Raw genomic sequence first — 18,193 nt, forward strand, 5'->3', positions numbered from 1 at the left:
TCTCCTGTAGTGTGTCCGCAGTCTCTGGTCATCTCCTGTACTGTGTCTGCAGTCTCTGGTCATCTCCTGTACTGTATCCGCAGTCTCTGGTCATATTCTGTACTGTGTCCGCAGTCTCTCGTCATCTCCTGAAGTATGTCTGCAGTCTCTGGTTGTCTCCTGAAGTATGTCCGCAGTCTCTGGTTGTCTCCTGAAGTATGTCCGCAGTCTCTGGTTGTCTCCTGAAGTATGTCCGCAGTCTCTGGTTGTCTCCTGAAGTATGTCCGCAGTCTCTGGCCATCTCCTCTAGTATGTCCGCAGTCTCTGGCCATCTCCTGTACTATGTCTGCAGTCTCTGGCCATCTCCTGTACTATGTCTGCAGTCCCTGGTCATTTCCTGTACAATGTCTGCAGTCCATTGGTTCAGAATATTTTTTTCTTGTTTTCCTCCTCTAAAACCTAGGTGCAACTTATGATCAGGTGCGTTTTATGGAGCGAAAAATACAGTATGTGTCTAGTTCAGTTGTTGTCAGGTTTCCGCCATGTCTCTAAGCACTGAACACCTTGGACCTCTGGGCACTCCAGGTAGGTTTCAGTTCTGGAATATGACAGCACTGGAGGATAATGGGTTCCTGATAGCTTCAGGTTTGATTCTTCTTAAATCTTTTTCCTCAACACGTTTCTTCCAACCCTGTTGACTATTTGCAACTAAATGTTTGATGCTTCTGTAATAACACCCTTAGCAATTTCAAGAGTGCTGCATCCCTTTGAAATACTTTTTACAATTTCTAACTTTCCATAGTCAGTTAAATCTCTTTTTTGGCCCATTTTGCCTGAGGAAAAAGAAGCTTCCTAATAATTATGCACAACATGATATAGGGTGTTGATCTCCTTAAGCCACACCATCCATCATGATATAAATACACAACACCTGATAGGCTTAAATCCAATAAGCATTCAAGTTGATAAAGCTTGGAGTTGGATAATATGAATAAAAATGATGATTTGGTCAAAATACTCACTTGCTTAATAATTGTGCGCACAGTGTACTTGCTATGTTATTAAGGCTGGCAAATTAGTCATGCATTTATAGTTGACTGGAGCAAAAGAAGCTAAATTTGGCCTGGGTCTCTGGAAATCAAAGGGTTCAGTTTACCAAACAAGTCATGTAAATGAAGACATTGAAAACAACATCACATTGCGTCCAGCAAAATGCCTTTTAAGTTGAATGATACAGGGCATGCAAGTTACATCCAGAGTAAACAAGACCTAGGGACTATTTCAGTTCAGTACAGGTTTACAAAATATTGCCATATCTTCACCTGCAATGTAATCCAGAACATGTTCATATGCATAAGCATTAGAATATTTCCTACCTAAACAACTACTGTTAACTACTTGCCAACCGCAGATAGCCGAATGACGGCTACACTGTGGCTGGCTAGTTCTGGGAGAGCGTCATATGACGTCCTTCCAGAACGCGCTCTCCTGCGCACCCCCGGAGGCCTGCGCATCTGGAGATCTCCAGACACAGCTGATCATGTGATGTGGTAAAAGACCAATCATAGCGGCCTTTTACCACATGATCAGCCGTGTCCAATGACACGCTGATCACCGGGAAATGCAATTGCCGGTTCTCGGCTGCACTTTCCTCACGCTGTGAGAGTGTGAGGAAAGTACTGCAGAGAACCGGCAGTTGTCAGAGGAGGGATCGGCACCGATCATCAGGGCACTGATGATTAGTGGCCTGATGATCGGTGCCCAGCAGCGCCACCCACCAGTTCCGCCCACCTGTGCCCAGCAGTGCCGCCCACTAGCTCCACCCACCTGTGCCCAGCAGTGCCACCCACCTGTGCCCAGAAGTGCCACCTTCCTGTGCCCAGCAGTGCCACCCACCTGTGCCCAGCAGTGCCACCCACCTGTGCCACCCACCTGTGCCCACCAGTGCCATCCACCAGTGCCCATCAATGCAGCCCAGCAGTGCTGCCACCAGTCAGTGCCCAGCGGTTGTGCCAGTCAATGCCTAGCAGTGCCGCCAGTCAGTGCCCAGCAGTGATGCCAGTCAGTGCCACCTATCAGTGCTGTCTATCAGTACCCATCATCAGTGCCGCCTATCCGTGCCACCTCATTAGTGCTGCCTATCAGTGCCGCCTATCCGTGCCACCTCATTAGTGCTGCCTATCATTGCCCTTCAGTGCTGCCTATCAGTGCCCATCAGTGCCCATCAATGCTGCCTCATCAACGCACATCAGTGAAGGAGAAAAATTACCTGTTTGAAAAATTTTATAATAGAAACAAAGAAACGTTTTCTGTTTTTATTTAAATTTTTTGCACACTTTTTGTTTATAGCGCAAAAAGTAAAGCGCCCAGCGGCGATTAAATACCAAAAGAAAGCTCTATTTGTGAGAAAAAAATGATAAAAATTTCATATCGGTATAATCTTGCATGATCGCACAATTGTCAATCAAAGTGCGACAGCGCTGAAAGCTGAAAATTGGCCTGGTAAAGAAGGGGGTATAAGTGCCCGGTAGGCAAGTGGTTAATCAACCTTGCTGGACACTATTTTACTGCTGTTTCACTTTGGCTAACACTCCTTGCAAATTTAAATTCTTATCTGTAGATCTCTGCACATACCTCCTAAATTTCTGAACCACCCAGAAAATGACCCGTGCCTCACCACTTCTTCCATTACCACTACTCTATTGAATTTTCTCAAGCTGCACCCAACAAGCAGAAGTCCCCACCTCACACCATCAGACTCTGTCTTATTCTTCAAACCCTTTATCACTGCCTAAACGTTATACCTACAGGGATGCATTCAAATAAATAAACCTTTTTTTGTGACCTGCAAGCAATTTTAGCAACCCTTCCTTAATATTTCCAGATGTTCAATATAGCATATGACCTCACTGTACCTGCTATGGAAGCATTCTTACATACTAGTTCAAATCATGAGTGGTCCCTAAGGTAACAATATATTTGAACTGCAACCCACTGATGATACCCAGCTGGAAAAGAGTTATAGACTATGTGATTAAAATTAGCAACTCTGTGAGTTGAAGACATTCCACTTCAACTTTTCAGGTAATACATGACAATAACTAGCCAATACAGTATAGAGCAGGTGTCCATTAGCATTACAAACTCGAGGAATGCAGCCATATTTAAAAGTGAAAGGATACAGATTGCAGTAACTCCATGAAAATCACAGAATTTTATTGCAAATTACATAATCGTGATGAAATACAGATTCTCATTGTCAAGCAGCTGCTGCTTGCAAATAGGTCTGTAATTATCTTCTTACGTCAAACTCACAACTACCGAACAAGAGTAATTTTATGACCCTGGCTCTGGAGTTTTTGGGAGAAAAATAATTAGATGCAATTAGGAGAAAAGTAAATCCAAAATGTATCTATTAACATAAACTATTGAATACAGTGTCTGCCAAGACTTCTACGTATAATGCTAAGTGTTGCTACACTTTCTCCCTAAGTCACCCAATGGAATTTTATTAAAGAAGATTGGTTCCCATTACAAAAGATGAAAAAGGAGTTTTATTTTTACTAGATGAAAATATTAACATGTTTAAATAATGATCTTGCTGAATGTAGGCAGAAGAATGACACACTAAGAAACAAACAGTGGAAAACTCCAACTTTGGCAGAGACATTTTTGACCTGTGGCTTATATGATGTGGACCTATAAAGCTTAATGTATGTTGGGTTCTGTAGTTTCACAAATAGTCCACAGAATGCCTACACTTGCTTTACAAAGATAAGGTTCATACCTTATGCCCCATTATAACAGACAGCAAATGCCCAAGTAGGTTGAATTCAGCCATGGTGACCGTGATGGAACACTTCAGCAATGTGACGCAGGTTAGTCGTGTTGGTATGTATTCCTCCAGTGCTGCCACCTCTTCTGGACTAGGTAAAGTCTTACATTCTTCAAGAGAAGCTGAAGAAAAAATATAACACTGTTGTTAGCGGGTAATTTATAATCAAATTTTGCTTGCTTTTTTTTTTTTGCAAAACAGTTTTTTAAAACAAGTGCACATCTCATTTGAAAGTAGACTGCAAGGCACAATTGTCAGAGCTCATTTCTTCTTGTGTTTAAAGTAGAATTATGGCCTTCCATTAAAAAACAAATACATGCAGTAACACTTTATTGTAAGTGCAAAATTATTTACAGCTTTCACTTATTCCCCCCCGCAAAGCCTCAATAATAACAGTTAATTCTGGTGGAAGTCCACCTAATGCAGCTTCCTGTGGTGGGGTAACAACGCTGCTTCACTGCTTATGAGCTTAAAGCAAAGTTGTCAATCATGTAGGCTGGTTGTACTACAGTTAGAGAAGTTGAAGGGGGTGTGGCTATCAGCATCATCACTACCAGTTCTCAAGGCTGTGTCTTGTAAGCCAGGCCACACCTAGCACTGCCCACTACCTTCTGGATTGGCAACACTGTCTCTGCTGCCGAAACCCTTCCATTGTGCGCTGCAGAGTCAGTGAGGGGTAGTGTGTAAGTCACAAATGAAAAAGGGGTTGTCTTGCTCAGAGGAGGTAAGGAAGTACTTAATAAAACTTGGGTTTACCACATAGTAACTGGATTTGGGACCTTTTTAGACTGTCACATAGGAGCCTGTTCTGTTTTAGGGATTTTCTGCATGAAAGGCAAGTTCAGTTCATCTCAATGTGTTAGGGCTCACGCACAGCATACATGAGCACCCAGAATCTCTTCAAAAATATACCCAGGACCCACAGCTGTTGTCACTAGATAGAAATTAAAATGTGTAAGAAAATTTAAAAATATATCCAATAATAATTATTCAAATATCCACATCAAATAAAAACAGCCTGGTTTTCACTCCTACATCATATACGGTCTATGGAACACACGCCACCTCTGAACATAAGAGCGGTGGTGTGAGGGAAAGGATCCCCCTAGTAAGCGGTTTTTGTTGGTGCCCCCTTTGGCACCTAAATCATGTGAGTGCATAGCGATCTTTTCATTTTCCCAATTCTGAAAAAAATGAGTGCACTGTGTTACATTATCTTTGGGTTTTCCCTTCATTTATCTTTGGGCTTATGAGGATCTTCCATACATGATATTTATGTGCGGAATGGTTTGGGTATCCTTATAGAGAAGAGATAATTCCGTAGACACAGGACATCATCCATCTTGCTTGTTAGCTGCTTTTGTGGCCGCTTTGATTTGGTGAGTTGGCAATTCAGCTGATCACGTGCTGGAGCACATTTGGTTCGTTTTGAAGAAGAATTTGTTACTTTTCTTTTCACATTATATTGATGATTTGTGATTCTTTTTATCTGATGTAGACATTTGAATAATTATTTTCGGATATATTGTAATGTGAAATTATTCATGTTTCATATACAATTACATGTAATTTTTGCACATAGATTTAAAGGGCTAGCACCTTCTCTTTACATAAATTCTCTTACAGATTATAAGTGTTGGCTACACTTAAAAGGGGCAGCTGCCTTGATTTATTTCCATCATGTGTCATTATACTGTCATATCTATTTGCACATTTATAGGTTGGCGCTTTCATATTTAGATTCCAGCAATTACAATATGCAGCTGTAAGTATGATATAGAGAGTGACTGTGCTAATAGCACGTCTGTGTGTGTGCGCTTTACACGACTACCAGTACATACACAGCATACAGCCCCATCTTGTAACTGCTGTCTATGGGTAGCTGTATGCAGCAGCTGTGGTTACTAGAGAAAATTTTGCAGAGGTTATGTATGCTGTATGGCCCCCTTGCAACCCTGTGAATCCTTTTAGGACTGTCTATCAGACTCAGAACACAGAAACACAGTCTTAGACATTGGTAGTCAGAAAATGCATAGCTGTACTGTAGAGTTATAGCTCTATTTGTCCATAGAGATGCACCCCCCACACACTCTCTCCGTATAACCTATATTGAAACTCTACTGAATTCAGGCAATTACAGTCAGGAATTCTTCACACAGCCTCATATTCTGTAGTCATAGTAGAACTTCAAAAGACAACTGTAAAAGTTATAATGAACAAAAAATAGGAAGCTGTTGCCACTGACTTGTTTTTAAAGGTGTATGCTTTGCACTATAATTTCAATCCTGGCTTTACTATCTGGAAAAAATATGCAGGATAGTAATTTAGAGTTTACAGACATCTCTGGCTGAATGTATTTATTCCAGGCCAGTGAATCATCAGGTAACAAAGCTAAGATCAGGATGACAGCCCAGTTCTCAAACCTTTCAATAAATTTGTCAGCAATAACCATTCCCAAACCAGTTTAACAGAGGATGCAATTGAGCAAACTAGCCGTTTGGGATGTCACCCAAAATATTTGGCAAGCATATTTCTGTATAGCAGTTTTAGTATCCCACTGTTGAAATGTTATATGTTCAAAAATGTTGACTAATATGAATAAATCAAGTCTGTTGAAAAATAAAAGGAAAATACCAGGGCGGGAACAGCTGTAAGCCTCATATTCATGATCGAAGGAGCATGCCACCATCTTCATGATCCTATGCACTGAGCTGCTGTCAAGTCTTAAGTCGATAGGACCAATCACAAGCCTCTTTATGGACATCTCTTTCATATTGCTGATCTCTTCTGGCTTCAATGTGGGGAATTCTTGCTGGCTTACAGACCCTTCAGAGGAAAAAAAATGGTTACTGCATGGTTCAATGGTTACTGCATGGTTCAGATACTATTTTCCTCTTTAGGCATGTTAAAAATATGCCTCTTACTAAAATCAGACATTTTACACTGCTTTATACTTTAATTTATCAAAATAGAACTTGGTAAAGCAAAATCTGAATTATGAAAGAATATTCATATTAAATAAGAAAATCTAACCGATTGCATCAGGAGGAATATTTTTCTTGTAGAAAACTTTTTTAAATTCAAGAGGCCAACAGAAAGCAGACTAAATAAAGAAAAGCAAAGTGGAACAAAAATAATTCCAAAATTTAAGAGCAGTTGACCATTGGACATAATGACATTTGTAGCAGGAAAGCTGATTAACATGGGATGTTCTTTCCTACATTTATCTAGATAACCTGCACTGCAGCACGTTTCTAGAGAAGCAATAAAAGAATGCTCTCAGTATATAAGCAGAAATACATCTACTTCAGAAGCTCAATCTGTACTGTTTACCCAATACAATTTTTTAATTAATCACACTTGTTCCTTGGTCATGCAAGAGATGGTCTGTACCAGATTTTGCACGTACTATACACAGAACAATACCTAGGTATAGCAGTTCCTGGCTTTTAAACCAAAAGCCTAGCCCTACAGAACACACTGTCATTTACAGGGCTGAGCTATAAATTTAAGCTAATATGTGCATCAGGAATGCCGACAGGAAGCACGCAAATGAAAAAAAAAAATGATTTGTGAGCAGTTGCGAATTAAGGCCATTTCTACACAAAAATAAAAAAACAAGCCTATCAACAGCTCTCTACATCACCATCAGCCAATCATCGTGGTGCACCCTGGTGACACATTGATGCGACTGAACAAAGGCATACATTTTGTCATCCACTGCTCTCACTGAGCGGACTACCTGCTCTGACCAGGCAATGGGTCCTGTTAATATAACACTTGGGAAGTTTATCAAACCTGTAAAAGTTTTGCCCAGAACAGCTTAAGCCAGCCATACATTGATCGCAATTTGGCTGGATAAGCAGGGTCTGGACAAATTTCAATCAATCTATGGGCAGGCTAGCTGTACACAAGTCGATCTCTCTATCAACTTCTGTACAACCATTTATGTTGGTATACTTAAGCTTGATCAGTGCCGCAGGCTATAGACAGCGGTGCAGATGAGTGTACTCTGACTATACAATACCATAGCTCAGAGGGAGGGATTCCCTCATCCACCTAGAATGTGTGGATGGGAGAAATCTGTTCATTTTCTTTCGTTCAGTCTGATGGTGGCTGTATGAGATGAGTTTGTTTCTGAACAAATGGCAAACAAAAGTGAAATAAACTTTTACCTTTGCCACTAGTACACTCCATTGTGTACAGGTAATCCATGTAGAATGCCCCAAACCTCTGCATTCCGGCTATCTCTGTGTATGTCTCCTATCAACAAAGAAAAGCAAACAGCTTTAACTCAGGCACAAGATAAGTCACAGATTATAGCAGCACATGCAAAGTATTTGAGGTGTAAGCATGTTTAAGTGTGAACACAAAAAAAAAAAAAAACCTAATCTTTACAAAAGAGCAGATGTTATCCAAAGCACTTACCTTTTCAAGACAGGTAATGAAACTTCTATGGCCCTTTGTACAAAAGACAAGTCACATCAGACAACTAACGTTTTGTTAATAATTACCTTTAATTAGATGCATGTGTTTTGCTTTTCATTTTGGGCATGCAAATACGACTGGTAAAAAACTATTTTAGTTCTACTTTTTTCAGGTGAATCTTTCATTATATGCGTAATGCGGTGTACACGCTATAAGTTTTTATTCGTTCAGCCTGCTGGGGATGAAAACTAACAGATCACTGTACTAACACAAGCAGTGTAAGTACAGAGATTTCTCTTGCTGTGCTATTGTGTTCAGAAAGGGGGACTGCCCACCTGCTAGGATACACCGATCAGTACTTGCAGCCATTTCCTGCGAAAACTGATCCAATGCCAGTGGGCTGCTCTGGATTTCCAGCATGCCAGTTAGACAGAAGCTGGACAGGGTGGTTGTAGACACTGGCCAAATGTTGATACTATCCTATCTAGTTCAATGACATTAAAAGTTTGGCAAGTGTAGATAGATAGATATATATATATATATATATAGATATATATATATATAGATAAATATATATATATATATATAGATATATATATATATATACACACACATTGTATATATAAATATACAGTGTTCAGCATAAATGAGTACACCCCAACAGATTTGTCAGAAAACCTCTACTTCCTTTCAGAATCAACATTTTCTATGGGACACTATACTACAAAATACTTTGCAAACAAGATTTGTTTATTTGCACACAAAAAAAAGTATTTTTCCTAACAAATTCATTCAAGACCATGTTGCAAAAACCCCAACGAAAGTCTTAGGAGCAAAGTAAAATTTTAGACGACAACATCCTAATTATTCATTAAACAGGTCTCCAGCCGACAGTTGATTATAAAAGTGCGTTACTTAACAACGAAAACCCTTTCCCATTTCATGCTGTCAGCAATGGCACCACATGGAAGAGAAACGTCACATGGCCTGATAAAGAAAATAATTTCTTTACACAAGAAAGGTGAAGGCTACAAGAAGATCAGCAAAGCTTTACTTGTCAGAATACTGTAGCAAAAGTGATACAAAAAGTTAACAATGGAACTGCCACTATATCACAGAGACATCCAAGCCATCCACGGATGTTAACACCTCGACAGGAGTGTCTTCTGATGAGAAGCGTTGAAGAAAAATCACCATGCAAGTTCACTGCAGTTAGCTAAAGAAGTAGAAATCCAAACTGGCATGATTGTTTCCTGAACACAATATGGCATACACTGCAGAGGAATGGCATGCATGGGTGTCGTTCATGAAGGAAGCCTCTTCTAAAGCCCATGCACACCTAGAATTTGCTAGGGCACATGCTCAAAAAAGAAGACTACTGGGACTCTGTTCTCTGGAGTGATGAGACCAAGATAAATGTTTTTGGAACTAATGGCTTCAAAACTGTATGGGGTCGCAAAGGTGGGGAGTACAAAAAAAAAAATCCATAGTGCCTACAGTGAAGCATGGTGGTGCCAGTGTCCTTCTACGGGGCTGCATAAGTGTTACTGGTGTCGGGGAGCTGCATATCATTGATGGTATCATGAATTCACAGATGTATTGCTCTATATTGAAAGAGAAAATTCTACCATCACTCTATGCCCTTGGTCGTTGTGCACTTTTTCCAACATGACAATGATCCAAGACACACATCTAAGGCCACTGTTGCATTTCTGAAGAACAACAGGGTTAAAGTGATTCAGTGGCCAAGTATGTCTCCTTATCTGAACCTGAAGTTGAGTAAGAAACACTCTCCATCCAGCATGCAGGCTCTAAAAGAGGTAATTCTTGAAGAATGGAAAAAGACTGATGTTGCAATACGTCACCAACTTGTTCATTCCATGCCTAGAAGACTTAGTGCTGTCCTTACAAATCATGGAGGTCATACAAAATACTAGATATTGTAGGTTTTGTTGGGGGGTGCATTTAATTTTGCATCAACCAATTTGAGTAAAACTGAAGATTTTGTTATCCAAATTTTATTTTTAACCTTATGTTCATGTAAAGAGCTAAATAAATGTTCTAAAACTCAGCTTTGTCAAAATTTTGGAAATTGTTCTTGTGTTCATTGATATATTGATTAAAATCTTACTTTTCAAATGGGGTATACAGATTTATGCTGAGCACTGTATATGCACACACAACCTGTCAATCACTGGATTCCTTAAAACTGGCTCCACTTTCACACATATTTTTTTTAATTTCCTTTGGTCAGGTGCATTGCCACATGTTTACATAGGCTGCCATTCCAATCAGAAGCCTTTATAATGCATGTCAATAGATGAAAAAATGAAAACTTTTTTTGTCTGACGCATGTCATCACACTGCATATAAGTGAAACAGCAATACTGAACACCATGGCAAACCTCTGCACATGTGTTGATGTGAATATTGAAAATACCTTGGTATCAGGTGCCGCTTGTTACAATTATTTATCATTTGTATTTACCTAGTATCATTATAGATCCTATACTGCCTATATATCTGCATTTGGGAAAATGTAAGAAGAAGGAACCTTTGCACAGGAAGCAACATGGCGAGCAAGACTACAGCTGAGCACAGCGTGGAAAAGAAGAATCACTGAAGCAAAGATTCAGCAAATCTTTTCTTAAGAGAGGGAAGAAAACTCATTCCACTTCTGAAAGTATTACAAAAATGGAGTACTGCTTTAAGTTGTAAAAAAGGTGGAACTGAATAAGAAATCCTTTAGCAAGCAAAACAACTAAAAAATATACACTACATTTCCCAAAGTATTGGGACGCCTGCCTTTAAATGCACATGGACTTTAATGGCATCCCAGTCTTAGTTCGTAGGGTTGAATATTGAGTTGGCCCACCCTTTGCAGCTATAACAGCTTCAACTCTTCTGGGAAGGCTGTCCACAAGGTTTAGGAGTGTGTCTATGGGAATGTTTGACCATTCTTCCAGAAGCGCATTTGTGAGGTCAGGCATGGAAGTTGAACAAGAAGGCCTGGCTTGCAGTCTCCACTCCAATTCATCCCAATTGTGTTCTATAGGGTTGAGGTAAGGACTCTGTGCAGGCCAATCAAGTTCTTCCACCCCAAACTCGCACATCCATGTCTTTATGGACCCTGCTTTGTGCATTGGTGCGCAGTCATGTTGGAACGGGAAGGGGCCATCCCCAAACTGTTCCCACAAAACTGGGGGCATGAAATTGTCCAAAATGTCTTGGTATGTTGATGCCTTAATAAGTCCCTTCTCTGAAAATAAGGGACCAAGCCCAAGCCCTGAAAAACAACCCCACACTGTAATCCCCCCTCCACCAAATTTTACACTTGGCACAATGCAGTCTGGCAAGTACCATTCTCCTGGCAACCGACAAATCTAGACACATACATATTGCAAGGCAGAGAAGCGTGATTTGTTACTCCAGAGAACACCTCTCCACTGTTCTTGAGTCCAGTGACGGTGTGCTTTACACCACTGCATCAAACGCTTTGCATTGCACTTGGTGATGTAAGGTTTCAAAGCAGCTGCTTAGCCATGGAGACCCATTCCATGAAGCGCTCTACGCACTGTTGCGCTAATCTGAAGGCCACACAAAGTTTGGAGGTCTTTAGAAATTGAGTCTGCAGACAGTTGTTGACTTCTGCACACTGAGTGCTTCAGCATGCGCTGACCCCGATCTGTCATATTACGTGGGCTACCACTTCGTGGCTGAGTTTCTGTTTTTCCCAGTTGCTTCCACTCTGCCATAATACCACTAACAGTTGACCGTGGAATATTTATTAGCAAGGAAATTTCACGGATGGACTTATTGCACAGTTGGCAACCTATCACGGTACCACGCTTCAATTTTCTCAGCTCCTTAGAGTGCCACACTCTTTCACAAATGTTTGTAGAAGCAGTCTGCATGCCTAGGTTCTTGATTTTTTTTTTACACCTGTGGCCAAGAAGGTGATTGGAACACCTGAATCCAATGATTTGGAAGGGTGTCCCAATACTTTTGGCAATGAAGTGTATGTAGTCAAATTGTACATTTAGAGTTCCATCATAACATGGGCTTCAGACTCAGAAGAAAATAATTTTTGAGCATCCCCCAAGTTATTTCTACATTTGCACTAACAGTTTAGACCAATGCCTTTTTGAAGTCCTAAAAAACATATGATCAGATGATGAAATAAGTGGAATATTACTTGCATGTGCACTAGCCTGTGTGTTTTATGTGCAAATCTGAGTCTACCCTCAAGTAAATACAAAATGCAGTTTTTCAATAATGATTTCATTTATTAAGGGAAAAAGATGTCCAAACCTTATGGTCCTGTGTGAAAAAGTAATTTCCCCTAAAACCTAAAAACTGGCTGTGCCACCCTTGGCGGCAACAACTGCAATCAACCCTTGGCGATAACGGGCAATGAGTCTTTCAGATTGCTGTGGAAGAATTCCAGCCCACTCTTCTGTGTAGAATTGCTTTATTTCAGTCTCATTGGAGAGTTTTTGAACATCAATGGCCTGTTTAAGATCATGCCACAGCATCTCAATTGGATTTAAGTCCGAACTTTTACTAGGCTACTCCAAAACCTTCATTTTGGTTTTTTTGAGCCAATGAGAGGTGGACTTGCTGGTGTGTTTTGGATCATTGTCCTGCTGCATAACCCAAAAGAGCATGAGGTCACCAACTGATGGCTGGACATTCTCCTTCAGTATTTCCTGGTAGAGAGCAGAATTCATGGTTCATTCAATTATGGCAAGTTGTCCAGGTTTTAAATCTGTAAAGCAGCCCCAGACCATCACACTACCACCATGTTTGACTGTTGGTATGATGTTCTTTTTATGAAATGCTGTGTTTGTTTTATGTCAGATGTAATAGGAAGCACACACAGTTTTGAGGATAATCAAGATGTTGTTTTTGGGCAATTGTTAGATGAACCTTTGTGTTCTTTTTGGCCAGCAGTGGCTTTAGCCTTGGAACTCTCCCATGAATGCCATTTTTGCCCAGTCTCTTTCTTATTGTTGAATCATGAACACTGACCTTAACTGAGGCAAGTAAGGCCTGCAGTTCTTTAGATGTTGTTTTGGGTTCTTTTATGAGCTCCTGGATGAGTCACCGTTGTGCTCCTGGAGTAATTTTGGTAGGCTGGCCACTTCTGGGAAGGTTCACCACTGTTTCACGTTTTCTCCATTTGTGGATAAAGGCTCTCAGCGTGGTTCGCTGGAGTCCCAAAGCATTTGAAATAACTTTGTAACCCTTTCCAGACTGATACATGTCAATTACTTCTCATCTGTTCTTGAATCTCAGCATGATGTGTTGCTTTTTGAGATCTTTACGTGTGCTTCATATTGTCAGACAGCTTCTATTTAACTGATTTCTTGATTCAACAGGTCTGGTAGTAATCAGGCCTGGGTGTGGCAAGTAACACTTAACTCAGCTTTCCAAAAAACCGTGATTAAAGCGGTAGTAAACTGCAAAATACAGTAAAACAAGCGATCGCTCTTAGGTAAGCAGCTGTAGCACTCAAGGCAACCTATATAAAACCTTATAAGAACAATAAGAATATCAAAGTGCAGCGCTAAAAAAATCATATGGTCATACGTCAAGTCTATGAATTAGCAACAGATAATCATAAATAAATGGTGACCAGTATCTTTAAAATGAAGGTGACAGTCTGTGCAGCAATAGGTATTCCTTTTTAAATCAGTGGCGGTGCTCCAAGTAATATAGAGAGATTACGCACTCACCAGATGCATAATGTAAATACGTATTGCGTAAAACCAGCAGAAGCCTCCTTTAAAGGTCTGGTCTGGGGTAGAGAAAATCCTCCCTCTGAGTGGGTGATATGGTCAGGAACACACAGAGATAATCCTCCCTCTGAATGGGTAGTGTTGTCAGGAACACACAGGGTAGAATAGAGATCCAGCTGACCAGAGGTCCCTTTAAGGGATGGATGGGTGCAGGTGCCTGTATACAGGATCTCCCTTCTCTGGAATCTTTTAGGATGGCTGGATCAAGCAGGCTCTATTAAATAGAAAACTCCTCGGGAGAGTATAGAGAGTACCCATAGTGTAGTAATTCCAATCCAGTTTATTATTAAAAGTATTGAATTTGCAAATTCCAAGACTAAGATTAAGATATGCAGAGATAAAAACATGCAGCGAAAGGTTATGCAGAGTTATGGCAGCATTAGGCAATGGACTAACTGTCCAGCATGAAAGATAGCCACTGGGCCTCCACGTGGCTCCGGCGGCATGACGTCACGGCGTCTTGGCACCCGCACCCATCCATCCCTTCAAGGTACCTCTGGTCAGCTGGATCTCTATTCTACCCTGTGTGTTCCTGACAACACTACCCATTCAGAGGGAGGATTATCTCTTTGTATTCCTGACCATATCACCCACTCAGAGGGAGGATTTTCTCTACCCCAGACCTTTAAAGGAGGCTTCTGCTGGTTTTACACAATGCGTATTTACATTACGCATCTGGTGAGTGCTTAATCTCTCTATATTACTTGGAACACCACCACTGATTTAAAAAGGAATATCTATTACTGCACAGACAGTCACTTTCATTTTAAAGATACTGGTCACCATTTATTTATAGTTGTAAACTGCAGCCTTTTAAAAGAAAAAAAAAAAACCTGCAAGACAATGGTATAATGTGCTGGTATGCAAACGAAGCCATCCAGCGGCACTCTGTCACCAGTGACAGGATGTCAATCTTCACCTGGTCTTCCTTCTAGGTTCACATGCTCTGGGCTCCTGGCTGGCCGAGCCGCAATGACGTCACTGCCGTGCATGCATGTGGGAGTTTCGACCTCAGCACAGAGCTCTTCAAAGTGTATGCGCCGGTGATGTCACCAGCTGCATGCAGTATGAATATTTCCTAAACTTGCAAGTTTAGGAGATATTCACTATACCTACAGGTAAGACCTATTATAGACTTACCTGTATATAAAATTTGAAAAAAGAGACTTTATTTCCACTTTAATCAAAGTTCATTCATGATTTAGAGGGGGAGGGGGGAATTACTTTTTCACATAGAACCAGGCAGGTTTGGACCCTTAATACCGGTTAAAAACTGTGTTTTGTATTTACTCTGTTTATCTTGTGTAATACTAAAATTTGTTTCATGATCTGAATCATTTAAATGTGACATATATGCAAAAAAAATCAGGAAGGGAGCAAATACTTTTTCATAGCACAGTGTATATACACGCACGCACGCACGCACGCACGCACGCACGCACGCACGCACGCACGCACGCACGCACACACACACACACACACACACACACACACACACACACACACACACACACACACACACACACACACACACACACACACACACACACACACACACACACACACACACACACACAGGAATTTAGACATTCAACAACAAAAAGGTTTTTAAAATTAAAGAAAGGACGGAAAAGAATAATTTTGGTTCACCACACATTTCAGCGGAGTGGGTTCCCACCACATTCCACTTGTGTCTGGGACCATCATAACCCTGCCATGTTCAATTTGGCCAAGGCTGATGGGCGTTAGGGAAAAATTACCAAGTTGAAAATGAGACCGTTCTTTTTCCGTGGAGTTGCACAGACACAAAACGACAGGATAGTTATGATCAGAGACATCAAATAGACATGAACACAGAATTCTGACCGTGGATAAAGCAATTTTCAATGAAATTACACACACACAGGCCCTGCCAGGTAGGATGCCCCCATTTGCACTCTGAGTAATGTGACAACATGGAAAGCAAAAGGAAAATATATTCTTAGGGATCAATTGTGGTCATGATTCCTCTCCGCTTGAGTTTGTGGTAGACACGCTATTAGGACTGAAGTTCACTGTTCATTCCCATATGTCTATGTATGGTGAAGGATCTTACTTGTATTGTCTGAATGGTTTGAAAGATGAAAATAAACTTGAGTTTTTCATCTATTGCACCATTTCAGTATGCAGTAAGATTTACAAGTCAGGCAAAATTATATTTGCCTAGCTACAATTTGTAAGGATGCTGGTGGGCACCTTATGACCCTCGACACTACTCAGTTTGATGCCTGATATCTATAAAATATGTGCAACTGTTAGGTCCCCATTCAGACTTCTCTGCTCTGGTGCATTAATTGCTGTTATGTACTGCAACAGACATAATATGCATCTGTACTATTTTTACAACAGTATACAAAGCAAACTAGTGTTGTTGGAGCTGTGATCATTTAGTGTATTGAGGAGCAGCACACATACAGCCGGCCTTAAAGGGAATTTATTATTCTCAGTAAATATTGGTGTGAACAGGGCCCGTGCCGGAGGTGGCAGAACGGCGTTCCGCCACATTACGGCTGAAAAAAAGCCCTAATCACAACTAGGTCTTATTTCAGGGTAGGTCTTATACTTTAGCAATTGCAAAAAAATAGTGCAATAGTGCTAGGTCTTATTTTCAGGGTAGGTCTTATACTTTAGCAATTTCAAAAAATAGTACTAGGTCTTATTTTCGGGGAAACAGGGTATCTAGTCATGTAGGAAAGTCAGTGCACATTTCTGCTCCTCTTAATACAAAGCCCATGGGTTCCTCAGATGAATATGGCATTAGGCCAATAGATTGCTCTATCTGGGCCAAACAAATGTGTATATACATTCCTAAAATCCAAGGTCCACAGCTCTGAAAAAACTTAGCTTTTCATAAATACTACTCAGATCTCTCCTGACTTGGTAGAATTCTGCTCTATAAAATTTATATCCTCCCCAGATTTCTCTTTTTATTTCAAACCCTGTCAACTGGAGTGCCCTGTCTCTCCTATCATGAATTGCGTTTGCCCCTATTATAATCCTGATTGGGTCCCTGCACAGCATGCTTGAGAAATGACAGACTAACCATGCATAAACAGGAAGTTGGGTTGAATTTACTGCAGATAGAATAATACTATGTAGCAACATTACTTAAATGTATCACTGTTTTTTTTTTTTAATCTGCAAAAATTTTCGAGTCTCCACTGAACAAACACTGGTTATGATGCCACTGACCCCCTCTCCGCTGGATAATACCAAAACTATGCCCATACAGACACTCTTCCCTTCTTAAGAGCTCCTTTTCTTGAGATATGTGACACTCCGATTCAAATTGCAGGTCCAATCACACCAATATTAGGCAACCTAGAATTCCCTTCATGAGAAACGGAACATTGCTCATCTGAAATGGCACTTCCCCAATCCCTATCCAATGACGCAGGTGCTGTCACCCAGTTGGCTTAAACCATTCAATGCACTGATTCCAGAAGACCACTACTGCTCAACACTCAAGTGCCTCAGCAAACAAAACCTATAAAAAGGGACACCACACCCTTGGGAAGTACTGTGCATTCAGACATTTCACACAGGGGTACAATCCTTTACTCTCACTTTCAAATCCAGCATAGCCAGTTCCATAAAAGAAAAAAAAACTACCTATATAAAATTTTAACTAGAGGGTATTGCTATCTATCTTTGCAGATGTAGAGAAACAGAACGAACAGCACTCCACATTTGGTAGTCCTGCTAGCTTATTCAACCATGCGGTATCCTCATTTGCTTCGATGGGAATCTACCACAATCTGACATCTAAAATCCCACCTCCATCTCTGATTCCCTCACCCAGGATGACTAGGACTCCTTACCCTTCAGTGTAAGACTCCTCCTGCATCTCTTTTCATCTGATGTAGAGGACTCAAAGATCAAAGACTGTTTGCACTCTCTCTGAGACTGGACAGGACCTAGAGTATTTGGTGCATCACAAAGAAGGGACTCTCCATAAAGTGACCTCAAACACTGAGCAAGATGTAACTGATCTGGAGACCAGAGTAACTGCCAGTGGAAAGTAGACTGACTCAATAGGCTCCCACCTTTCAGCCCTAAATTCTTATTAGGCCTCTTCACACCAGTACTTTGTTACAAAATACCTCTGAAT

General features: G+C 40.7%; 1 protein-coding gene across 1 annotated transcript in view; it reads right to left on the bottom strand.

Moving 5' to 3' along the window:
- The window catches only part of VPS13B (vacuolar protein sorting 13 homolog B), a 1,305,797-nt gene that overhangs the window by 1,104,479 nt on the left and 183,125 nt on the right, over positions 1-18,193 (bottom strand). Inside the window, exons 12-14 of the mRNA XM_089666424.1 lie at positions 7,990-8,077; positions 6,449-6,640; positions 3,767-3,936 (exon numbers count right to left, since the gene is read on the bottom strand). Coding sequence (XP_089522550.1) covers positions 3,767-3,936; positions 6,449-6,640; positions 7,990-8,077 — 450 coding nt within the window. The remainder of the gene's footprint in view (positions 1-3,766; positions 3,937-6,448; positions 6,641-7,989; positions 8,078-18,193) is intronic.

This window comes from Staurois parvus, unplaced genomic scaffold (genome assembly GCF_062004578.1).
Source record: "Staurois parvus isolate SC_StPar_1 unplaced genomic scaffold, SC_StPar_1.0 ptg000052l, whole genome shotgun sequence".
Taxonomy (NCBI): domain Eukaryota; kingdom Metazoa; phylum Chordata; class Amphibia; order Anura; family Ranidae; genus Staurois; species Staurois parvus.